The sequence below is a fragment of the Numida meleagris genome, chromosome 16, assembly GCF_002078875.1.
Source record: "Numida meleagris isolate 19003 breed g44 Domestic line chromosome 16, NumMel1.0, whole genome shotgun sequence".
In the NCBI taxonomy this organism is placed as follows: domain Eukaryota; kingdom Metazoa; phylum Chordata; class Aves; order Galliformes; family Numididae; genus Numida; species Numida meleagris.
The window spans coordinates 7,673,316-7,699,473 of NC_034424.1; the positions used below are offsets into that span (position 1 = coordinate 7,673,316).

General features: G+C 42.5%; 1 protein-coding gene across 5 annotated transcripts; it reads left to right on the plus strand.

Annotated features, from left to right (window-relative positions):
* On the plus strand, positions 346-25,950 carry SEC16A (SEC16 homolog A, endoplasmic reticulum export factor). 5 transcript variants are annotated; one of them, XM_021413803.1, is made up of 33 exons: positions 361-517; positions 3,422-5,998; positions 6,767-7,249; positions 7,807-7,952; positions 9,664-9,749; positions 10,525-10,660; positions 11,145-11,343; positions 12,426-12,603; positions 13,279-13,421; positions 13,622-13,683; positions 13,891-14,029; positions 14,277-14,519; positions 14,805-14,902; positions 15,377-15,458; positions 15,648-15,765; positions 15,987-16,098; positions 16,374-16,479; positions 16,708-16,848; positions 16,958-17,071; positions 17,731-17,935; positions 18,116-18,364; positions 18,767-18,855; positions 19,281-19,328; positions 19,514-19,672; positions 20,277-20,354; positions 20,523-20,579; positions 20,870-20,981; positions 21,312-21,449; positions 22,045-22,145; positions 22,570-22,644; positions 23,378-23,437; positions 24,319-24,393; positions 24,777-25,950. In XM_021413803.1, the coding sequence occupies exons 2-33, from the start codon at positions 3,497-3,499 to the stop codon at positions 24,843-24,845; spliced, it is 6,603 nt and encodes a 2,200-aa protein (XP_021269478.1). In that variant the 5' UTR covers positions 361-517; positions 3,422-3,496; the 3' UTR covers positions 24,846-25,950. The 5 variants fall into 5 exon arrangements, with proteins under 5 accessions (XP_021269476.1, XP_021269473.1, XP_021269475.1 ...); XM_021413801.1 differs by having other exon boundaries at positions 346-517; positions 3,422-7,249; positions 12,486-12,603; XM_021413798.1 differs by having other exon boundaries at positions 354-517; positions 3,422-7,249.

Consider the following 26,158-nt stretch of genomic DNA (forward strand, 5'->3'; position numbering starts at 1 on the left):
GCAGTGGCCGGAGGAAAGCTGACGATAACCCATATTGGCAGCCACCTCAGGCGGGACTCGAACCCGAGGCCACACAGAGCGAAGTCGCCACAGGCGGGACTCGAACCCGTGACTATCGCGGCCGCGGCCGCACTGCGCCTGCGCCAGGCCACGGCGCTGCGGGGCGGGCGCTGTCAGAGCCGCTTCCGCCTTTCGGCTGGTTGTTTTTTTTTGTTTTTGTGGCTTTGTGTGTGTGTGTTTTTTTTTTTTTTTTTGATCCGCCGACACTTGCGCCGTCCCCCCCTTACGCGTTTAAAGGAACGCGGAAAGAGGAGGGGGGAGAAGAAGGAACGCCTCCAAGCGCGCGGCGCCGGCCCTGCACGCGGCGTGGCGTCATCGCGCGCGCGCCGTGACACGTCGGCGGCGGCGGAACTGAGGCCGGATGTGCCAAGATGGCGGCGGCGGGGGGCGCCGGTGCTGCGGCCGCTGGGGGGGGCGGCGCCCGGTGCTGAGGGGCTGTGCCGGCGGCGGCTGCCAGGTACGGCGGGGATCGGCTGCGGGAAGGGCAGCGCGGGGCGGGAGGGATGCGTGACGAGCGCTAGGCCCGAGGTGCCGGTTCCGGGCCCGGGAGCGCTCCGTGCCTCGCAGGGAGGCGGTGTGGGCGGCGGCAGTCCCCGGGCCCGGCCCTGGTGTGGTGGTGGGGCCGTGCTGCGCCGCCGTGCGTGGCACGGGAACCACGAGTGGCCCGCGTATCTCCCGTGGGGCTTGGGGGTGAGCGGGACGGATCGTGGGGCAGGGCTGTCCTGACGCGCGTTGTCGTGGCCGCCTCGCAGGAGGAAGGGGCCCTCCCGCCCCGCGTGGGCTGGCTGGCCCACACCAGCTCAGGCTGCCGAAAATTCTTCAGCTGTAGGGGGCTTCTGTGGTTTTTGTTTGTTTTTCACCCGTATGAGTTGTCAGATGCCGTACGCCTCTACTTTACTGAGGTAGCAACTGGTGCTGGCTCGGTGGCGTGGCTGCCTGAAGATGCTGCGATCTGCTGGCGGTCGGCTCGGCGGAACAGTTGTACACTTTAATTTTTTATTACCATCAGTGAATCGTATTAAGCTCTGTGCTTTTGGTTCCCGAAGCGTTCTTCTCTCAGAGTAGCATTTTCAGCTGTAGTTCCCATTTATGCGGCAGCCGGTAGGAAGAAGCAGTAGGAAGCAGTGTTAAGGCAGCAAGTTTCCAGCCAGCGTCACCCGCTTGTATGCAGCTGTCTGCACTGAAAAGAATGGAAAAACCCGTGGCCCAAATAATGGTCGTAAAGGTACAAGCAGGTTGCAGTGTTCTGCTTTATTTACACTGATCTTTTTGTTAGGGATATCTGTATGTGAACATCTTTGTTGCTTGGTGTAGGCACACACAGATGCATTCACCGGTGTGAGTGTATGTATACATGTATGTGTAGGCACACCTGACAGTTGATGTTAATGCTCATTAGCCTGCTTTGTGAGCATGCTTCCTCGAGTTTAAGAGCAATTTATCTAGCATAAAATGGGATTAAATTAATTTCCCCCAAATTATTTCTTAGTATAGATAAAACTTCGCAGAGGATCTAGAGCCAGTCATGACTGTAGAGATATTAGATTAATTTTACGATGGCTTTGTCCTGAGAGTAGTTTTGGTCGTTTTCTGTCTTTTTGGTAATATTTTCTTGGCACATCTGGAAACATCTTCTGCAGTTGTTGTTGCTGGCGACTAATGTTTATCAGTCTGGTCTGCGTTATCCATTAGTAAACCATCTGAAAGTTAAGGATTTCCAAACTAGATGAGGCAAAGAGTTGGATTGTTCTTTGGATATGTAGTTATTTCTCACTTAAAAATGTCTTAATTAGCATTTCTCTTAATACTGGATTGGAGGCAGGGAGGGGTCAGTATCTCTGAGCTGATATCTTCTGTTTGAACTAAACTGCCATGGGCACGTTCATTTTATTTGGATTTAATTCTTCAGATCTTGCATGCTTTTACTACTGTGTGCAGTCTGTTAATATTAACTTCTCTTCTGCAAGGAATCTGATGCCCTCATATTGAACCTCTGTAATGCAATGATAGGGATCTCGTTAGAGGGATTCTAAAGCAGCACTGAAAAAGAGAAGTCCATGCTGACTTCAATTAGCTAATTACTCGTACAAGTTGTTACAAGAGTGGGGAAAGCATTAGGGTTTTGTGTGTGTGTACATTTAGTAAGGCAGGAAGGAATGAAGCCCACAACAGAAATTTGGAGTTGGATATCTGAGTTACATGTTGGGATGTTGGGTTCTTTGGTGATGAGTAGGAGGGATGTTCCCTAGGGTAAGTTGTACTGATTCTGATACGGTCTGTATAAGTTGTGCTGTCTGTACAGTATGCTTTTTTCATAATAAATTTTCATTATAAATCCTTATGGAATATGTGTAGATAAGCAGTGTTCGCTCCACGTGTCTTTTCGTTAAACCAGAAGGTGTTGTGTGGTTTTTTTTTTGTTTTTTTTTGTTTTTTTGCATTTAAACTTTTCTGTCGCTATTAAAATTATGATCTGATTACAAACATGTGACTTATCAGTGCAAGCTCCTAACCAGCCATCCCTGGAGGTGCCAAGGCTGGGCTGGATGGGGCGCTGGGGAGCAGCCAGCTCACGGCAGGGGCTGGGACTGGGTGGGCTTTAAGGTCCCTCCCCACCCAAAGCATTCTGTGATTCTATGAAGTTCTTGCTGGCAGAGCTGGAGTACTTCTGTAGCTGTCCTTTCTATCCTGCAGTATAACTGTAGCTCTGTGACGCTGTGCCAAAGTCCTGCTAAGCTTAAAGTGAGAGCATCGATTAATTAATAGGTGTGGGTGGGAATTGATTGCCTTTAATATTCTTAAGTGCAGTTCTACTATTATGCAGCAGTATTCAGCTATGTGAGAGAATATTTGTGATGAAAGCAAGTTGTTTTTTTCCTCAAAATAAATAATATTACTGTCCTTAACAATATTTTATTTATTTAAACAAAAACGGAGTGTGTTCAGGGCAGTAACATCCGATGAGCTCCTCCTTGAATGCTTCTCATTCTGCCTGCAGAGAGATCCATTCACATTGGGCAATAATGCACCAGAGTTGAAGAAACGTTGTTTATAACAGTAACAGTTTCTCAATGCATTTTAATTAAATCCAGCTTACTGTGGTGCTTGCAGGTGCTGTTACGTTCTGGCTGCTGCTGCTTTTTGCCTCTGCATTGTTTCACTCTGCATTAAGCTTCATTAATATGCTACTTGGATTTAGAAGTACAATGCTATGTGTGAATTTCTTATATATTCTAGAGAGCGGAGACATCTTTTATACTGGTTGTTTTGTTTCCAAAATAAAAGTTGCTCAAGTGCTACATGTATTGCAAGAAAGAAAAATGACTTGACATTTTTTCTTTTCTTTTTGTTGTCCCAACAGAGTGGAAGAAGGAATTTGTCTACAGCATCCACTACTATTTTTTCATCTGGCATCTGACCCTGCTGGGAGGCCACCATGCAGCAGCCTCCACAGACTGTTCCAGCAGGAGCAGCAGCTCCACCTCCTGCAGGCATTGCTCGGAACACGTACTGGAGAAGCGCAGCGCTCGGTAAACGAGCAAATGCAACAGCTGCCCCAGTGCAGCCTGTGACAGACCCTTTTGCCTTCGGCAGACAAACTCCACAGGGTTCCCCTTTAGATAATCCACCCAAGGGCAATGCATCGGTTATGCAAAGTTCTTCCCCAGCGGTGTTTCCGCAGCCAGCCGTTATGCATGCTTCGCCGTCACACGCAGGGGACAATCCTCACGGACTGCATCCGTCTTCGTCAGCTCCTATGTCTCAACCAGGAATAAATAGCAGTACGTTTTCTAATGTTCCAATTCCTGCACCATCCCCGGGATATGTTACAAATAGCGCTACAGAAATGCATCCAAATGCAGATCTCGGACTCCATGGGTCTGCAGTACCATCGCATTATAATGCAGCACTTGAAAATTCTTTCAGTGTGCATCCTGGAATGGTGTCTATGTCAAACAATCCTGGAGGTAGGCAAGATGTTAACAGAGATGTGAGCGACGTTCCTTCCGGGCCCGCTGCGGCAGCACTCTACCCTCCACCTCCTCAGCAGCCCGTGTCTCAGTGGAGACCTGTTCAAGGTAACCTGCAGTCTCCGGTTCGAAATTTTGTGCCCTATCCTGAGCCACCTCCTCAGACTGATGCTCATAACATTTCCCAGTCTTCTGTTAGCGCTTCTCATCCTCCTCCGCCGACAAATTTACACCATGGTCTTGTACATCAAGGAATTGCACAGAATGCTGTGCAAGCGCCTTTATCTGTTGGTTGTGAAAATAATGGGAAAAATGGCTCTGCAAATAGCGGGCATCACATGAACAGCATCCAGCCTGGAAATGTGTTTAGACAGAACACAGAAATGACTAATGCTTGGTTAAATCAACCTTACCAGGAGCAGTTTTACCCACAGCCACCATTGCAAGGCTCCAGTTCTGCCATTCCCGCAGCTCAGGAAAATAACCTCAAGAAACAGTCTCCAGGTATGTCTGAAGCATCCAATAGAGCTGTTCCCACAGACCAAGACTCAGGAACCCTTTCCATGTTTTTCAAAGGGGATGAGGCAGAAAATGAAGAAATACTTTCATCTGAAAAAAACTACATGATTGAGAAAACTGAGTTTGCTTGTCAACCACATTCGTCACCCTTGTATCACCAGCCAGTGCATCCTCAGCGGGTTCCAGCTAACGTTCTGTCTCAGGCACAGATTGGTACAGGTTCAGTCAACGAGATGGTACAAAAAGGAATGGATGTTCAGTATTTTCCTAAAATTCTAAGTCAGCAGGAGGCGCAGGCTGCTAAGCAATCTATGTTTGTTAGTGATGACAAAGCAGGTGCGGGTGATGCACCTGGCAATGGTGGGTCACAGTATGAAAATGTAGAGAACCTGGAGTGCATACAGAACCAAGAAGTGCTGCCAAGTGAGCCACGTAACATGAATGCTTCATCCCCTTCTGCTCACCCTGATCTGTACAGATACGGATCCTTAGCAGGTCAGATGCTTCCGAAGAATGCTGTTGTGAGCCATGCTGAAGGAGGACCAAATTTGGAGGCACCTGATTCATTAGCTCATCCTGTCCGACCGGACAGTGTGTCTTCAAACTACAGCAACATTAGCCATAGGAGCGCTTCTAGCTCAGCAAGACCTCAAGAGCAAATTGGTACGTTTATTCAGCAAGAAAGTGGGAAGCCCGATGAAGAATCTTCTGCTCGCTTCTTTAAGCAGATAGACTCTTCTCCTTTGGGAGATGATTCAAGTGAGATAAATCCAAACAAGAGCTACCATGGTAACCTGTCCCAGCCTCCAACTCCAAGTCCTCCTAAGCCTACGGGAGTATTTCAGACAAGTGCAAATAGCTCTTTTGAACCCGTGAGGTCCCACGGAGTTGGTATAAAACCCGCAGAAATTGACCAAGCAAAAATGGTGGTTGAATTGAGAGAGAACCACCCAAACCAGAAGAACACCAAGAAGAGTACAGCTATGCCTGCTGCATCACCAGGCAATCTTGAACAGCCACCAGATAACCTGGAAACTATTTTCATGCCTCAGGTATACCCTCTGCCTCTTGCAGTCACCGGTGAAGCTGGAAATATGTTGCACTCTGGACCTGTTACAGAAAACATGCAATCTTTCTCTGAGAGAAGGTCCTCTACAAGAGCTCAGGGAGCAATTAAGAAGTGTGATAGCCCAGCAACAACTCTGTGGGCTCACAATGAGTTACCTAATTTTGGAGGGAATGTTCTTCTAGCTCCTGCTGCTCCTGCAGTTTATGTACCTGCCAAACAAACTGTAGAAGTCATTCAGCCACCAGAAGAAGGCCTGTCTAATCAGCAGCCGAATAAACCAGGGAGTATTGCTGTGCAGCCTTCCCAAGATGGAAGTATATCTTCTGAAAATCTTGAGAATCCTCCCAAAATGGGAGAGGAAGAGGCACTTCAGTCTCAGGCAAGTTCTGGTTATGCAAGTTTGTTGTCTTCTCCACCTACGGAGTCTTTGCAAAATCAGCCTATCCTAATTGCTCAGCCTAATCAAAGTTATAACTTGGCTCAGCCAATTAATTTTTCTATTTCTCTATCTAATCAGCTAAGCAGCAATGAAAACAGTCAGCCAATGAAGGATTCTGGGGTTGGGGACAAGCCTTCAATTGGTCCCCAAACATCGCATGCTGGTGGAATCATCTCTGGGGAAAATGCACTGTTGCCTGTGATGCAAGTTGGATCTCTATTGGCTAATGCTCCTCCAAATAGTAATCTGTTAAAACATAATGTATTACAAAGCCCTGTTAATTCCTCTGATGTTGCCTCTAATCAGCCTGCAAACTTGCTCATGAAAACACCATCTAATTTAGCTCCCGAAGGGCAAAAGAATGTTAATTTTGAAGGTTTTGTTCCTGAATTTGCTAGCAAGTCAGGGGCTAATTCATCCATCTCTCCTGGGATGAATCTTCCCAGTGGAAATACAAATGCACTGCTTCCACCTGTTAATTCTGTAGTACAGACCAAAAATTCTGTAAATCGTTCAAATAGCAAAGAAGAAGCTGCTGGAGTGCTTGATTTTACAGTGTCACGGACGTTGGAGAAAAGCAGTGCGAGTAATTCCGTACAAGTGCATAATCAGTTGCTTTCTGGTGGCCCGGTGTATCCTCAACAGCCAGTTGGCAGTGCTGGTCAAGTGGGTCCTGAGGTGCGTGACAAACAACATTTCTATCAACAGGTGACAAAAGATGTACAGCATCAGGCTGTGCCAGACAGAGCTGTACAGGGAGCGTTGCCATCCCAACCACAAATGCAGGCAGCTCAGATGCCAACATCTTCTGGGCAGTCCTCAGTTTCTTCAAACTACCAGACTGCTGCAGGGACTAAAGGCGTGCAGACGTCACAGCAGTGTGAGAACCAGGAGCTGAGGAACCAAGAGGCAAGTCCAGCACAGCTGCCAAGCCCTGATAAGCAGCCTGGTTCTGGACAGCCATCAGGTGCACCGGCTCCCACGGCTCCTACAACCAGCAGTCAGCCAGTCCTGCCAAGTACGCAGCAAGACCTGCAGCGTCCACCCCTGCCTCAGACTCCTCAGGATGCCTTTGGTCCTCCTCAGAACCCTTACTACTACTACAGGCATCCTTACGATGCTTACCAGCCTCCATATCCACCACCTTATCCTCCTCCAGATCCCAGAACAACAGCCCATCTGTATTACCTGGTAAATTTTCATCTTTTCCTTTCTTCCCCCTTCAGCAGCAGTCATTTTTATCTTGGAATTCCAAGTTTTAGTAGTTGTATAGCGAGAAGCATTTAGTATAGCGTTCATGTCAAGGTTTAACTACAGGCAAAATTGAATTGCAGTAATAAAACGTACACTGTAAAGATTTTTAAAAGTTAAAGCAGTTGCTAATATTAAATGCAGTTGGCAGAGATCTCAACCGATAGCAGTTTGTTTCCGTGGAAAAAGTTGTCTGTTCTGTCTGAGCTGCACAGGTGTTCAGATTGGGCTTTCACCTGCTGCCTCAGTTTTTGGCAGTTTTGCAGCATGACCATCGTAGTGGTTGAAGCAGACTAGAAGCAATGTTTCTTTCTCAAGCTTTGGATGTTGATAGACCTGAATACGCCTTGCCATGAGGGATGCCAGAACCTATCCTGTAGACTATTGATCTGCAGCTCTTTGGCTATCATGGTTGTGGTGTTTGTGGCAGTTTGTTTACAAAGGTTTATTCTTGGAGTTGGGCGGCCTCTTACCTTACATGTCAATCTCTCTTCTAGGAGGATAGCTATGGACAGTATGACCCACGGTACAGGTACTACGATAGCAGCAGCACTGCTTACATGGAGCCTGGGAGCTATCGGTATTCTGAGCCTGAACGTCCTAGTTCCAGAGCTAGTCACTGCTCTGATAGGCCTTCTTCTAGGTATGCAACTCCTAAATTGAATTACTGGTATATCCTAAAGCAGTGAGTGTAATTATGCCTCAGAGTTTTACAGCACAAGCTGCAGCGAGGAAGTTCAAAAACCCATTGTGTGTTGCCATAGGAAAGCATGGTATCAAATGCCATGCCTGAAAAGGATGCTGATAGGATTCCAGCAGTCTTTTCTGTTGCTGAAGCTCATTACTCCTTTCATTCAGCTCTCTAGCTGGTTAGTAGCTTTCCTGCCAGGCAGAAAGTCACTGCAACAAACTTGGTGCCGAAGTTAACTCCTTGCACACGTGCTGTGAAAGAGCAATGTATGCAGGTCATGAGTTTGTTAATCAAGTCTGGTTTTTTTTCCTGCTAGCACTTAGAGTGGTTCTCTGGTTCTGTTAATAAATGGCACATCGACCAGCTGGTGTGGGATTTGCTTGATAGGCATAGCAGCATGTGTGGCTTACTGAGAGAGGGATGAATCCAGTGAAAACGTACCTGGTGTTGTGTCAAGTAGATTTGTGTGATGATTGTTTCAGCTTTGTGGATAGGCTTTTGATGCAGGTAGAGCATGAAGAATTGAGAGTAATCTGCCTGGTTAGTAGTATGAAATAAGAAATTTCAGAGAGAAGCAGTGTTTAAACGCTGCTTGGAATTACTATGTGAAAAGCAGAAGTGAAATCTCTAGTATTTCTCAGAAAGCAGCAAGTTACCTCCTGGGGATTGCTGGGCCTTGGTGATTATTGCGCAGGTGATTTCTGTGAATTTCAAATTAATGACAAAATATTACTATTGTATTATCTAGGCAGTATGTTAGCAGGATTCCAAGAGAGCCCCAGAGAAGCCTTTCCTATTGCTATGTCCTGTGCTGCAGGACAGCAGAGACAAAGAGTGGCCGAGTCGCACAGAGGCAGTGTCTGAAACTTTCCCGTAGCGTATCAGTGATGCACTGATTTCCGCAATGAATTGCTGGAGCAGATTCTTGAATCCTGTTTGGTGAGGGGAAGGGAGTAACATCTTTCTGAGGAGGGCTGAGAGGATTGGCTGGGTGGATGAACTTGATCTGACAAGATCAAAACTCCTTTGCAAAGACTGGTGCTGTGCTAGCAAGCTTCCCACAGGTTTTTCCAGTGAGGAGCATTGCCAGACTTGTTTGGCCACTTGGGAATTGGCACTATGGTATGAATAGAGTGTTGGAGGAGAGCGTGAAAGTTCCTATCGTTGCACGCTGTTTTTAGATCCCTTTCCTTCCTGTGCATAGATAAATATGTGTATACATAGGAGTGTTTGTGAATGTATACACACACGAATGTTTATATCCACACGTACATGTTTTCATATACATGCATCTGTACATGAATGTATGTATGCATGTGTACAAACATGCCTGTACACACTACACTTCTATGCTTTTACCTAACATTGTCCTACTAGCTTTGTGTCAAGAATGGTGGGATAGTGGCTCAAAAATGGCATACAGTGAAAGCTTTTAATGGCCATACGTTTCTTTTTCCATCAAAAGTAGTATGACTTACAAAAGATGACTACAATATTTGTAGTTGCATATTCACTGGCTTATTTTGTGCCTTTAGTCAGGTTCGTGTGCTTTTTGTCTTCATGTGGTCAACCAGTAGTTCTCTAGTTCTTCATATCTTCTGCTGACTTCAGAAGAATTTGAAGGAGGAATAATAACTTTTCGTGCCTGTGCACGTTCTTTCAGACAAGGATATCCTGAAGATTATTATGCAAAAACTGGATGGAGTGATTATTATCCGGGCTATTACCCGAGCACATATGATTATGGAGGTAAGATGTCAAAGCAAGCTCTATTTTTCTATAGAAAAAAATATGGAGAAAATGAACTTTAAGATCAGAGAATTATTGTATTTTTTTTGTCATAAAAAAGTTGATATTCTTTCCCCAATCAGCCAGAACAGCTACACTTGCTAGAAGTTGATTTTTTTGGGGCCTGCTTAGTTCTTAACACCATGCCATCCTTCCTGTACTCTCTTTGTTCAGCAGAAGTATTAATAGAAAAGAGATTCAAAGAGATCTCAGACTTCTCTTTGCCTTTTCATTATGAAGGCATACCGTGGTAAATCTACAAAATTGTTCTTCAGTGTTTTGCAGAGCTGTCACTTGCTGGCATGCATCCTTGGTGCTTAACCTGCGGGCAGCATTCTAGAGTAAAGTTTAGGTGAAGTGTGAACAGAAATTGACTCATGAATAGAAGTCCGTTTTGTCCATAATTACCTGAATGCTCACAGAGCCCTAGTAGTGTTGGTAGTCTGAAGGCAGTTGCTTATACAGTGCCAGTGAGGATTATAAGCAACGTCTGTCCATATCCTGGGGCATGTAGCGTGGCTCACTGAAGGCTGGTAGCAAAGATTCTGTTACTATTTGTTGAGTTATTGTCATGCTGTGATTAAGTTGGAAAGTTGTTAGAGAAGATCTGTCTGGTGGTTCTGGTTCTGTATTTCCAGGCTGCTGACCAAATCAGCATGTAATTAAAAGAGAAGGGAGGGAGCAGTTGTAGATAATGACTGCCAGTATCTAAACCATTTCTTTTTATCTTCCAAAGATCCAAGTCGTTGGGAACGTTACTCATCTGCGTATGACCCCAGATACAGAGATCCTAGAAGTTATGATCAGAGGTATTTGTATGATGGTGAACACAACCCTTACCAGAAGAGAGAAGCGTATCCATATGGCAACAGGTCTGTCCATTCAATCTGCGTTCTCTCTGTGCTTTTTCCAGAACTAGGACAGAGAAGGGCCTAGGTGCTAATTATTTGGAGAGCTAATGTGTGTATGTGAATGAAGGCAGACAATATATTACGCATCTCGTAGCTATTCTTGTTAGTTCTTTCTTTTGCTTTAACATAAGTAAATTAGGAACAGCAGATGAGCTGTCATATCAGCCTCAAGGATTTAAGGCAAATACGGATTTTTTTTTCAGATAAGCATTCGTTGTGTTTTCCTAGAACATCCTTGGAACATGACTTTGGTCTTGATTTTGAGTGTTCTAGATGAAGTTCTTAAAGAAGTGTCAGTTCGTTTACTTTAATAAAAACCTAAATCTAGGAAGTAATCTAAAAGCCCTTCTGAAATTAGGTACAGTTTCCTTCCTGATAGGTGCACAGTGGAGTCACTTTCCTCTGGGATACGGTTGGATATGTTTTTTTGGGTTTTGTTTTTTAGACATGACCGGTATGAAGATCGTTGGAGATACGATCCTCGTTTTACTGGGAGCTTTGATGATGAAACTGAGCCTCACAGAGATCCTTATGGCGATGAGTTCGATAGGCGCAGCGTTCACAGCGAGCATTCTGGTCACAGTCTGCGGAGCTCGCACAGTGTACACAGCCACCGGAGCAGCTTCAGCTCTCGCTCCCAACAAGTGAGTTCCAAATGGTCACATCAAGTATTCAGCTCTTTCAGCTAAGTTGGGCCTTTCTCTTAGGGGTGGGTAAGAAATTAGAGATATGTAAATATTTCTTTTTTTATCTTGGGGGTTGGGGGATGTATTTTAAGAACTTGCGTTCTTTAAGTTAAGGCTGTTCTGTGATACAGTTTTGAGCTTAGTATTTACCACAGTTGTCAGGAGAACTTTAACCAAAATCAGCACTCAGCTGTGCAAGTTGCCATGCATGCGTTTGCTCTTTGGGAGAACTTTGCCCTTACTGTGCTTGGCTGTAGTTGATAATGTCTGGCTTTGTGTTATGTCACTTTCCTCATCACAAGCATGGAATCTGCTAAAAGACTAACTCATTGCTTGTATCACGCTATCTTGACTGTAAAACAGAAAACAAATCTAGCTGATCGCTCATCTACTTGCTCTATAAATACAAATACCTGGAAAACAGAAGGAATATTCAGGTAGTTGTTGTAGCAGAGTCTTTACTATCAGATCATGTGTTGTTGCATCATGTTTCTTGGAAGTTTTAAGTTGTTCTCCTGTCTGAATTCCAGTTGTTTTAGTAGTATTGGAATTGGTGTTGGTGATCATCTAGGCATGGATCTTTAGGCACCTAATGCCATTTAGATAATTCACCGCATTTAATCAGGTGAGATTTTGCTGTCAAAGATTTACAGCAGAAACGAACATTGATTCTGATCCATGGTTGTTGATACAGCAACACCTGAACCTGGAAGTAATGCCATAATGGTAACTACTGATACAAACATGCAGTAGATGTTGTGGTGAGAGAACTGAACATATTTGAATGTGAGCAGATCAAATAGTCAAAGCACTGAGGGAGGGAGAGCACTAAGAGATACTGTCTTCTATAGCTTATTGCACCAACAGATTTGCAAGGTAGTATTCTCAAATGAAGCGATGTAGTAAACCTGGTTGAAGAGCCACCTGAAGAACTGAAGGGGGTGGTGGGTGGGAGGGAATGCTTGCTGTCTGGGCCCGTGCTCGTAGTATTGCTTGCTCTGTAACTTTGCTGCTAACAACTACTAATATCATCTGTTTAGAGCCAGCTGTATAGAAGTAACCACGACTTAACGGCTAACGCGTATGAAACTACTGCACAGGCAGTGTCGCTGCACACAGATTACCCGTATGGTGGATACGCTCCTAACTTTGATGGACAGCAGCCTTTTACAGATTATGGCTACCCGACTGAAACTGGATGGTCAGCTGTCGAGCGAGGTACTGGCACTGCTGGGGAAGGAGGGGGGAAGGGGCTGCGCCTGTGAGGCTGTCTACTGGTGGTAGTTTGTGCTTTTGTTCATGTTTGTAGTGTATGATGCCATTTTCCTGTATTCATTGAGTCAGTTAACAAGAAAATACTGCTATCTGCAGTGTATGTGCACATGAACAAAATTGTTTTTAGCATAAAGTTAATTTGTTTTCACGGAAGGGCAGAAGCTAGGTGGTGTTTGTGATTAAACATCACTTACTTGCATCTGTAAACATCTAGATACATTTTTAACTACATTGCTTGTGCTTCCAAGGGGTGATTAAAATAGAAGTTAAACTTCAGATTTATCCTCGCTGTTTTTCCTTTTCACCATTTCTCTGGAAGAGGATTTCCAGAGTAGCCTGAAGTACATCATTAGCTCATTGAAGATGTCATGCATCTGTACAGAGATCTCATAGACACGTCGAAGGCAGACAAGCAAAGCCCCTGCATTGAAACATGAGGGGACCTTAGAGTTGTTTAGTTTTGTTCTTTCTGTGAAATTTTCAGGAGATCTTTAGAAATTTGATGGAACCAATTAATTTCTTTTAAAGTTTAGTCAAATTGCATCAGTTTCCTTTTTTTCTTAAATTGACCTGACCTGCAACTAAATTCTCTTATTTTATCTTTTCTCCCTCCTTCAGCGCCCTTGAGGCCCTCCACGCCTGAGAAATTTTCAGTGCCTCATCTGTGTGCTAGGTTTGGTCCCGGGGGCTTCTTAATAAAAGTGCTGCCAAACCTGCCTTCAGAAGGACAGCCAGCCCTGGTTGAAATACACAGCATGGAGGTAACGTTTAAAAGAAAAAAAGGATGGTGGAATATTGGCCTTTCTTTTGGAACGGGGGTAGAGAACTTTTGTCTACAGCTTCTTGTATTTTGTTTTAATATGTCAGTGCGTGTTGTCTTTCTGTGTTTATCTGTTGTGTTTGATCTAAAGCTGTAAGTGGTAACTTCTAACAGTTCTTATGGTTTGTATTTGTGTTTTAGACTATGTTGCAACATTCTCCAGAGCAAGAAGAGATGAGAGCTTTTCCTGGTCCTCTTGCCAAGTACGTCTTAATAGATTTTAAAAGACTTTCTTGCTTTTTAGATTCCATTTCCTCATCTAACATTTCATTGTCCTATAATTGTAAGTTACAGGATTTAAACTAAGATATTTGTTGTTTTTCACTTGTAAAAAGTTTTAATTTGTTCCTTGTAGTAGTCACAGTAGTGATCTAAATGTTTTACTTCTATCTCATTGAACTTTTTTTCAGAGATGACACCCACAAAGTGGATGTTATTAATTTTGCACAAAATAAAGCTACGCAGTGTTTTAAAAATGAAACTTTGATCGACAAAGAATCTGCAAGTCTGCTTTGGGACTTCATTGTACTTCTGTGCAGGCAGAACGGGGTACGTCTAACTGCTTGAATTTCTATCTAGCCTAAAATATTTTATGCGCAAAGATAGTATTTATGTAAAAGTCTGTAATATGCACATAGTCTCCTATCCTGGAATAGTTCATAGATTGATGGGAACAGGTAAACTGCTCATTTGTGCTCAAGGGCTCTGATAGACACTTGTTGAATTGACGAGCAAAATGAAGGCAGTGTTGAAATAACAGTTGTCTTTGTTTGCTTCCCCCTGACACAAACCACAGACTGTTGTGGGAACAGACCTGGCCGAACTTTTGCTCCGAGATCATAAAACAGTATGGCTTCCTGGGAAGTCCCCTAACGAAGCAAATTTAATTGATTTCACTAATGAGGCTTTGGAACAAGTAGAAGAGGAATCTGGTGAAGCCCAGCTCTCGTTTCTCACTGATAGTCTTATAACTACAATTGACAGTCTTGAGAAAGAAACAGAGAGATTCAGAGAGTTGCTGCTTTATGGCCGTAAGAAGGTGAGTGTTTATACTGTTGTTCCAAGTACTGTGTGTCCTACTAGTTTTCAAAAAATCTGAAAGCTCTAAGCATCAATGAAAACTGTTTTTGCAGCTTGCAGTGCAGCTAAAAATTCATGACACTGCACTATACTGATGGAAAAATATTGTGTCCTGCAGTTTGTAAAATAAAGTTATGTTCTTGTGTTAGCATTTCTTCAGTCAAATTACTACTGTAAAACGATCACTGTTTATCTGAGTTAAATACTAAGCTATCCCAGGAAACTAATTTCTGTATTAATTTAGGATGCTTTGGAATCAGCCATGAAGCATGGCTTATGGGGCCATGCTCTGCTACTTGCCAGCAAGATGGACAATAGAACGCATGCGAGAGTTATGACCAGGTACAGCTTTGCTGGTTGTTTGTTAGTATGGCATGATTACCTGTTCTGCCAACGAGAGATCTGGTGCTTCAGAAATCTTGATGTCAAAATCATGAGTTATCCATATTAGCTTATGCAAGATTCCTGCTTTAATTTTACCTGTGTATTCAGTTGATGCATGTAATCAGTTGCTTTTTCTTTTCTGGGGTCTCGAGGCCATAAAATTAAACTTGAGAAGTTAATCTATTTAAGGGATATTTGAACCCTGTAATCCACGGGCATGGGATTGACATGGGTCAAAGTGGCAGATCCAAGCAATTAATAGTGCTTTTCTCTTGGATGTTATCCACTGGGCAATTGCTTATTCAGTGTCGTATCCTCAAACAGCGCTTTCTTTTCCTAAACTAAGCAAGATTAACTGCGACTGAACGTTCAGTACATTTTAACTCCTCACCCAGAGTTTATTTCTTGTTTTTCTGTATAATGTCTGTCTAGGTTTGCCAACAGTCTCCCAATTAATGACCCTCTGCAGACTGTTTACCAGCTCATGTCTGGAAGGATGCCAGCTGCGTCCACGGTAAGGTTCCAGTGTGAGCTGCAGTTGAGTCTTAAAGAGGTACTGCAATGAGTGGTCTAGTTTATGACAGTAAACTTTCCGTGTGCTTTTTCTAGGTCAGATAAATTTTCTTAGTCCTTTTTTGGTTTTAACACTTAAACGTGGAGAGCTCCTGCCGCTGATTTGAATAATTAATCCTTCTAATTTTAGTGCTGTGGAGATGAGAAATGGGGAGACTGGAGGCCACATCTAGCAATGGTGTTATCCAACTTGACTAATAACGTGGACTTGGAATCCAGGACCATTGCTACCATGGGAGACACTCTTGGTAACTCTGAGGGAACTATATGAGGATGACTGAATGAGAAGCCTTTGGAAAAAATTTATTACTCAGCTTTTTTTTGTCTTTTAACAATTGCTTTGTAATACGTAAAGCGTGTCTGTTCTGTATGGGCTTGTTTGTATCGTGAAGCTATTTGAATACAAAGGCTGAGCAATGTGTGCTATCAAGACAAAATATCCTGAGCTCTACTGCTTATTTTTCTACAGCTTCTAAAGGCCTGCTGGATGCTGCTCACTTTTGTTACCTTATGGCCCAAGTTGGTTTCGGAGTTTACACAAGGAAGACGACAAAGCTTGTCCTAATTGGATCGAATCATAGGTTTGGCTTTCCCTTTTTTAAACATCACTTCTTTGATGCAAAACAGAAAGGTTAATGGCTAGGGAGACTCAGTTGCACTGCTCCCCTCATCATCACTAGCTACAGCTGGCTTTGAGAACTATCTGATGCCCTATTCTTGTTTGAGGAATTGAAGTTACTCGTACTGTGTGTCTAATAGGATTCTATTTCTGACTTTAACAGACAGATCTGTATCTATTGATAACGTTCATGTTCTTCAAGTCAAGTAATATTTTTCTTCTCCCATTCCTCAATAGCTTGCCATTTTTGAAGTTTGCCACCAATGAAGCTATTCAGAGAACAGAAGCCTATGAATATGCACAGTCGCTGGGAACTCAGCCTGGCTGCTTGCCCAATTTCCAGGTGAAGAGCTCTTTAATCTATTCTATTTTCACAGATTTTCATGGTATGTTAATCTCTCACATGCGCTTTATTCAACATAGAAAATATTTTATCTCTTGCAACATGAAATACTCATGGACGAGAGTGCAAATAGCTTTTTCCCTGATTTGTTGATCAGTAGGTGTTTTTCCATTTGATGCTTCTAAGAATGTTATGACTGCTTGATTTTATTTTGCTTGCGTTCTGTAGGTTTTCAAATTCATCTATGCTTGCCGACTAGCTGAGATGGGACTTGCTGCTCAGGCTTTCCATTATTGTGAAGTGATTTCCAGAACTGTCCTTAAAGATCCACATTACTATTCACCTGTACTTATTGGCCAGCTGATCCAGGTAACACAGGGAAGAACTAAGTGTTTGTGGCTTTATATTGTAGGTGGTAAGCTGTGGATAAAGTTACCTTTTGTTGACTGCTTAACTTTACAATGATTCCTTTTTCTAGATGTCATCGCAGCTGCGCCTGTTTGATCCACAGATAAAAGAGAAACCAGACCAGGAATCCTTTGTTGAACCTTCATGGTTAGTAAGGCTTCGACATGTGGATGGACAGATCAAGGTACAGAGTGTACTTCCTAAAGTAAAGTATTCCCTTCTGCGGATTAATATAAAAGCAATTTAAAGTTATTTTGTTCACATTGATAACTACAAAATCGTCACGTGTTCATGAGTGATGACCTCATGACATAATACGTTGTAAAACACAAGTATTAGAATTTAAGCCAAGTGGATTTAACATGCTTTAGTGCCTTAAGATTCAGTACAGAGTACCTTAAAGGATAGCGTATGTTATATAAAATAGACTTCTTTAAAACTGTAATGCAAAGAAAACTGAAGTTCATTAGGTTTCAGCAAGTCCTTCTGCAAACAAATATCTGCTTGTTGGATAAAAAAGAAGACAAACATAAAACAGTTTGTTGTGGATTAGTATGGCTAAATTTAGACGAAGTGGAAGGAAAGACATTTATTTAAAGAGATCCACTAGCAGTATGAAAGTTGACCTAATTAACTATGCTTCTGTTAAAAACAAAAGCTGAAGTGTTTTGTTTGAACTTGGTTTACAAATGGATGACAACTATTATTATTTTTTTTTAACTAAATAGTATAGTTGTTGCTTTTAACTGTTTTCACTCTTAAGATTTCCTTTGCTGTATGTTCCCTTGGTTATGAACTTAACATCAGGTAGAATTAATAAGATCTTATTTTTTTTGTGTGCAGGAGGGTACAATAGCTTATAACACAGACAGATCCACGCCACAGCAGTACCCATGTAGCACGCCAAGCTCTGAATTAGACCATACCAGTCAATATGATGGAGCAGGAGTTGGCCATGACATGGGTCCAGGTGCTGAAAATGCATTGTTAGCATCCTTACTGCCCAGTATGGCTCAACAGATGCAAAGCGTGCAGCTGATGCCTTCAGGTTAGTGTCTTACATCCCTCTTCGCAATAAAAGAGAGAAATAAAGGTTTTGGTTTTCTAGTATGAGAAACTCCTTAAAAGGATGGTAGAAACAGTGAGGTTTCACTTCTGCATTGTATGATCTTATTCACAGGTTGAAAGGTTCTGTTTAGTTGTAATTCTCAACTTTTTTGTACCTTAGCACCTCAGGCTATACTTGATGGGTCAGCAGCTGGGATTCCACCTGGTGACCAGGAGGCTGTCCAAAGTGTCCCTTTCTATCCCGTGGCTTCTCAGTCTATTGGCCCAGGACCTGGCTTTGCACCTCCAGGATTTTCCAATCAGTATGGAGCTGAACCATCACCGCTGTATTTAGGGTCAACACTGCCACCAGGAGGGCCACCACAAGAAACTGAACCACGGGAAGAAGAGCAGACGAACCTGGAAACAGGTCTGGAATCTTACTAGATAACCCCCTTTCTTTCTAAAGGGAATAAAGTATTTTAGGTGTTAATACAGACTATCTCGATATTTGTAAAATAGTGAGACAGGTCTTGGGTAATTAGGTTTAAAAGGATAATGTAGAGTTACAGGAACATCTGTGGGAAGCTTTAGTATTCATCCTGCCTGTTGGACTTAGCTTAAAAGCAAGGTCAGAGTTGGCAAAGGGTGACTTAAACGTGATGCAGGGAATTGCCTGTTTTATGGAATTGCTGAATGCACTGCAGTTGGTTGTTCTGTTTGCAAGGTCTGTGACTGGAGCATCTGGGCTTCTGTCCTGGATGTCAGCTTCTAGGGTCTTGTTAAGTTCTATACCCCCTCCCCTAGCTAACAGTCTAATTTTGCTTTTAAGGAATGCAGAGAATTGCTTCAGAGTCTCCGTCACAAAACTCTTTCCCTGAACAGAGAGAGGAAGATTTCTACAGCAGAATGGCTAGAATGGTATTTTTATTTTATACATCTCTAGCAAGTGTCAGCTGCATTACACATCTTTGCTAACACAGAATGTACTGGGGGTTTGTCTTGCTGTTCAGCTAGATTTGAAGCTTAATTTTTCTCCTTTGCTCTCCATCCCCTTCAATGAAATAAAGAATGAAGTACTAGTACAGAACTCTCAGCCACTTTTAATGCCTGCAAATGCAGTGACCTGATTTAACTTCGTAATGGACTAGTTATGTGGCAGTGTAACTTCTTGGACAGCCTTCAGCTCTTTTTCTGTGCCTCCTGCATGTCAGAAGGCATAGAAGTATCCAAATAACCAACTTGAATGTCTTGAATGCTGTGGGAATTTGTAATAAAAAGTGCATGTTGTGTCAGATACTCAGCTGCTTGCTTATTAAGCATGTCCTGGCTTTATATCTAACCAGGCACCAGAACGAAGATCCAGATCTGCATCTCAGTCTTCAGCACATATGGTATGCCATGAACAGGGTGTTTGTTCTGCTAATTCCTCATTCTTACGCATATTTGCTTTTTATTGATTGATTTCTAATTCTTCCTATTACTAACTTGTCAAAGAAAGAGTTAGTATAGCAAGATGGACTGTTCTGTTCACTCCGGCAGGAACAACTTTGTGCTTTTCTGTCTGTTGATAATACAGGGCTATGGACGAAGATCCCGAACAACTTCAGAGTCCTCTGCTCATTCTGTGGGACGAGAGAGATCTAACTCTGCAGCAAAACAGCCATCTCCTTCCCCTCCTGTTCCTGCAGGGAAAGAGACTAAGAAAGATGTGAAAAAAGAGCCAGCAACTAGAAAGGTAAACTTGATAAGGAAGGTAGTAATAGAGGAGATTTGTGGAACAGGTGTTCAGTCTCAGTCCAGGGCAGTGATTCCAGAGCACCTGAGTAAATTGCAGATGTTTTTTGGGTTGGCTGTTGCAACCTCTAGATGTTTTCATATGCTCACGTAGTTTGTGCTACCGCTGCCTGACTTTCTAAGCACTTCAGCATTGCACTACTAGCTGCTTGTTTTCATTGGGAATGAATTCAAAGCAACTTCCCTTTACAAATAAACAATTAAAGCCTTTTTCTTTCATCCAACTCCTACCTCCACAGTGGATTCACTCCTATGTTCTCAGTATTTATTTGTTTTCTCTGTCTTACACCGATCTGAGTTGTCCCTTTTTTCCTGTTTTCTCAGATTGCTATTAACAAGCATTAGTTTTCATTTGTGGCATAGCACCTCTGAATTCCTTCTTCCCTATGACTAGTTTAGCTGAGGACATCTTTCCTTTCTTTATTTTATTCAAATTAGAGTTGAAGTCCCTAACAGAAAATGAATTACTGCATGAAACTTTCATTTAAATTCCCTTTAAAGACAGCGTTGAGGGAACTAACTGAATAGGTGTATTTATATTTTAGACTGGTGCAAACTGGTTTCGCTGGCTAATGGGAAAAGGAAAGAATGAAGCTCACCTTCCAGATGACAAGAACAAATCGGTAAGGCCTTTAAATCATAAAGCTTTTGTAAACTTTAATTTGTTCAGAATGGCTTCCTGGGTGTCAGATGAGCCTTTTTATAAAGAAAAGAAATGTGCATCAAACTTTTAAAATTATGTTTATTCCAGCTTTGTTTGAATGCCTGATCTTTGACTGATTTCCTTGTAGATTGTTTGGGATGAACAGAAGCAGCGCTGGGTTAATTTGGATGAACCAGAAGAAGAGGTAAAAACCTGAACTGCTTACTTCTCCAAACTGACAACTGGCTTACAATTTTCTTTAGCCTGTTATTGGGTTTTTTGAGCTGCATTTTACTGAATTTGGATTAAAATGTGCAGCGTTTTGAAGCTAATAAACAGATTGTAGACTATGCAAACACGCATACTTAGAAAACCATTTGTATCCCCAGATGCTTGTCTGGATCCAGTAATTACAACTGAGTTTACGAGGGAGTTTATAATAAAACTTAGTCTATGATGTGGTTGAGGTTTTCTTTCTTTTTGTTCTCCCTGCAGAGCAAGCCTCCACCACCACCTCCAACAGGATTTCCCAAAGTTCCTCAGACTGCTCCATCTGGGCCTGGAGGCCCACCTAGTGCCCCTGTCAACATGTTCTCTAGGAGAGCAGGTAACAGACAATGTTACTGGTCGAAGTATGAAAGACTTCAAACTTAATGGTGCATAAAATACAAAGACAAAAGTCTTGTTCCCAAACAACTCCAGAAAAGACAGCTGGCAACTCGGTGATGTCATGGAGCTCTGGCTCTTGCTGGCTTTTCTTGTGCCTAGCTTCTATGTTGTGATTGCTGTCACGGTAACATTGTGGCTTGGATATTGTTTGTATCCCTGCAGTATTATTTGCTGATTCTGAAAGTTTAACCAGCAGGCAGTTGAAAATAGGCACGGGGATGAATAACACAAGGCTTATTGCTGTTATTTCTGCATTTCTCCATTGTAGCAGGAAGCAGAGCCCGTTACGTTGATGTTCTGAATCCAGGTGGAACCAAGTCAAGCGGTGCTGTTCCTGCACCATCAGACCTATTTGCTCCACTGGCACCAATGCCAATTCCTGCAAATGTGTTTGTTCCAAACGCAGGTATGTCATGAGTGGATAAACTTGTGAGGAGGTTTTCTTAAAGTCACTTTTGCCAGTGTGTGTATTGTGTAGCCTCTAAGCATGTAAAAGAAATGGAAGTTAGTGGAGTTGAACATTCTTAAAGAAAGATCAGTCTAGGATTGCAATAAAACAAATTAGTAAAGCCTGTCTCTGTACTCTGCAAACAGAGGTGGATTTTTATTTGAGTTTACTTTGTTTTGGTGGCTTTTGGTAGGGTTTTTTGTGCCTTTAACTTTTATGGAGCCATCGTAATTGCAAAATTTGAATTGCATAGTGTTCCTATTTTGCTAAACATAGCGCTCATTACTTGCTTACAGTCTTTTTTTTCTGGTTTCACTACATACTGTGTTGCACCAAGGCTGTCTCTGTGAACTGTATGCATCTCCTGCTTGCAGACTTGTAACGAAACTGAGGCATCTGAAAGTACTGATACTACACTCTTTAAATTACCTCTCTTTTTCTGATAGAAGATTTGTGTAGTAGAAATTCAGTTCTGCTTATGACCCTGCTTCTCCTTCTCTGAAGTCAAACACCCTGAGCTGGTGTGTTTGGCTAAATCTCGTTCACTTTATAGTTCCAGGGGATCCTCAGCCAATGGAAGGGAGCAGTGCAGCAGAACACACACCAGCTGCAAACCAAACCAACACCGATCCTTCTGCAGCTGTTGATCAAGAGGTGAGTTAGAATATCTTGTGTATGCAATTCAAACTTTGTGTAAGTGATTCCTGATTGCCAATAGAAGCTTCATAGCTGCGGAGTAAACAAAGCGTGTTGTTGTTACACGCAAACGCTTGCTACATTTAGTTAAGGAATTGGAGAAAGGAAGTGCAATTGAAAATGGAGGTAGGAAGTACGTGAAGACTTGCATCTCTGAACTTGGCAGAGCTGCAAGTTCCATGTGTGCAATGTATGTCAGGAAATGGACCAGGAATGCAGGAGTTAACCATGTGCTGTGTGCTTCATCTGACTCAATGTATTGCAATGCTGTATATTATACGTATGAAATATGTATTTCAGTGGCATTAATGTAGTAAAAATGTGAAATAGGATTGTAATCAGAGTAATAAAGATTAAAAAATAGTGCATTGTTTTTCTTTAGTATTTAAACGCTGCAATCCTTCCACCTGGATCTGGGCTTCCTGTTTCCAGCCCTGACAGCTTCCAACCAGGCGAGGTAAGACTTGATTCAGAGTAATTAGCTACTGACTTGTGCAGTGTATTTCGACGTTTGTTCTGTAGTGGTCTTGACAAGGGCCACCTAAAGCAGCAATTGGATAGGATACTAGGTAATCTTATCTAGGTTCCCTTTTCCCACAGAAGGTTGGACCTGACGGTCTTGGTCTCTTCCAACCTGGGCTGTTCTATGACTATATGATTGATTCAGTGGCTGGTGACCAGCCAGGGTGGAATCGTATGACTGCCTCCAAAATTGTACAAAAAAGACTCAAGTCCAGAGGAGAAATTCAGTCTCGGTGTTTTTCTGTAGTGTGATCTGTTTGTTCTATATAAGTAAACTTCTAAATACCTTTTCAGAGTGAAATATCAACAGCAATTTGAGGATCTCTTCTTGCCTCCGTGCATGCATATAATGTCACTAATATTAAATGTGAGACACAGAGATGAGAATAGATTGCTGTGTGCCAGGCAGAGTAACCTTACCTTTATTCCTACTAAATGTTTCCTATAGCTATATAATTTTGTGCTTTAAGAAGTCCATTTGATTTAAACTAACTTCTGGCTTTACATTTTTTATTATTATTATTATTTTTAACGAGAAGTTGGTTTAACCTTTGGCGGAGTGAGACTTTTATAATGAAATAAAACAACTGAAAGCTTGGGGCAGTGACATGCATGACGACTTCTTTATTTGTGTTTTTTTGTATTTGTGTGTTCTTGCTGTTTTGTAGCTTTCGCGCTCTAGTTCAATGAGTTCATTATCACGTGAAGTAAGCCAGCATTTTAATCAGGTACATGTGGCTGGCCATTCTCATTTATGTTAACATATTTACGTTTCCCCTTTTATTTTGCATTTGCTCATGTACTAATGCTACTTCCAGTCATTTTCCCCTCTCCTCATTCCACTGAATTAACATTGAAAGTGACTAACGATGCAGTGTTCCTTTTAACGCTCAAACAGGGACTTCAGTCTCTCTTGTGTTAATGAGAATGCATGTAATCCGGGCATGCTTCTTGTTCATGTTCACCTTCCTAAGAGAATCACTTAGTGATGTTTATCAGCTCTTTCCTGGGATGGGAAAGTAGTCAATCAGTTAATAACAACAAAACACCACCTCCCTAAATGACCCATGCGAGCAAATCCTTGTCGTTCTGTTACTGCTTGTCTCGAGTTGGTAAATAATACCACTGCCTTTTACACCTACTAAAGCCCCTGTAGGAATTAAAGGAATGCTTCATCTCTGCTGTAAGTTTTGGTACTGTGGGGTCACCGTAAAAGGAATGACACAAACTCTTTCTGATACTTTTTAGTAAAGCAAAACTTGACACAGAATATTTATTTGGGGGCGAGTCTTAGGTCTACTAACAAAAGCAGGAGGTACTAACTCAGAGAAGTTGCACCGGTGTCTCGTTTTGGTTTTGCATGCCTTGGATTCTCAGAGCTATCTACAGTTGATGCATGTGACATTGTTTTGCCTATTCCTACATCAAGCAAACAATATCAAAGATATGCAAGCTGTACCAGCACTTGTTGCAGTTGTTACAATATGCTGCTCCGTTCATGTTGTTGGCATTATTACTGTGAATATTTTCTCTGTGTGGCTGAGCAAACCAAGTGTGAGGGGCAGTGAAGCTCTGCAGTTTTCTAACTTCAGTGTCATCTCCTTTCCAGCCTGCCCCTGTGCCGCCTTCGGGGGAGCCCTCAGCAGGAGCAGTACAGTTCTACAATCCTTCTCAATTTGCACAAGTGAGTAGAGGCCGTGTTGTTAGTTCAAACTGTTGAGCAAAACCGTAGATTGCTAGCCCTTAGAGTTCCAACAAATAATTAAATGCTGCTTGAGGAAATCAATCGTGCTGAGCCTTCTTGTTTTAAGCGACCTCAGCCTGCATCTGCCTTTTAATAAACAACTCGGCGTGGCCTTAAATATCACTACAAATGTCATCTTCTCTTGGGTGTTTGTTTTTACTGTTTAATCTGGACTGTTGCATGTAGGATGCGTATCTAGACCAGTCTAGCTCTCTTAAACTAACAATTCTGGGGTCAAAACTTTACTGACAGCTTCTGGATTTAGTCTCCGGTATGGCGTATTTCACAGAACATTCTTTTCATTCACATCGTCTTTCTTTCAGTCTCCTGCAGTCACTGGAAGTTCAAGGCCGGGAAGAATTGGGCAGAGAAAGTATCCGACGTTGAAGTAGTGTGCGCTGGCTTTGTATTTGGAATTCTCATTCACGTTGTGAACACATGAAGAGCTGCTCGATCTTACGGCACGTGGTGTCAGAGCTAGCTGCAGGTGACATGGCAGTAATTGAATGATGGATGATTTTTTTTTTCATGGGTCTCCCTGCTTGCACCTCATCTACATAAATCATTACCAAACGTGGAATATATGTAACTCTTCCTTTTAAAGAACTGGCTAGAAATAGCTTGGCTGTGATAAAGAATAGACACGAGAGAGGAAATAGTTGTTGTCTGTTACAAAAAACTATTCGTAAATTGCGTAGGCAATTTATTCCTTAAAACTATTTTAAACCTAATAGTGGGACTTTCAGAGACATAGTTTCAGGGATTCCTTAATTTCTGAAGGATGCTCCCCTCCCCCTGAGGGGGGGGAAAAACATGTCCACATAGTAACATGACACTCTGTGGCCTTATGAGGACCATGCACAATTGTGATGCTTACGAAACAGGACTTGGTTTATCAGTGTATGAAATTCAAGTTGTTCATCTGGGAAATGCCTCGTGCTAGTTTGTTTTCTGAGGGGGGGGAGGGGGCCACAGCTCATCCAAATAAATTGACCTATATTGAATGAAAACTGTGACTGTAATCTAATACTAATTTGATTTGGATCTTATCTAGTATGTATGTAGTTTGTGGTTTAGACTACTTGTAAAGCAAATTGTATAGTCCGAAAGAAGCTCTCTGTATAATAGCTGATGCTGTACTATTTGATGAGTGAGTGTTACTTAAGTGCAATACGGTTACTTGCTTTCTCTCGAACTTCTGGCACTGCGTAATCGAGGTGGTAACAGCTGGGAAGTTCAGTTTCTCTTCCTCTTCAATGCCAGAATCAGCATAGTACTGTTCTTGAATTTCCATTACTAAAATAACCAAGGTCTTAAATAGCTTACAGCCGAATTTCCAATGTACTAAACGTAGGTGGATTAGACCTCTGCCACTGGACTTTAAAATCTTTAGGTTTAACGTAGGAAACCTTGAAACCTGTGATATGCAACTTTCATATCGACTGAAGAATCCGAATCATCTGCAAAGAGAGAAATAAACTTTAAATATTTATTAAATCCTTAGGCCATATTTTATTTAGAATTTGCCACCAAACTGTTTTGATTTGACTTGAATCTCTGCCCAGGAGTAGAAGCGATGTGAACGTGGAATTGCCGGTGTTGGTCCCTGGTTGTTTTCCTGTCCGTGAGATCTCGATAGCCTTACAGCCGTTCCAAAGGGGTTATGCAAAATGCTGGTGGGGGGAATCGCCAACCTTCGCGTCGT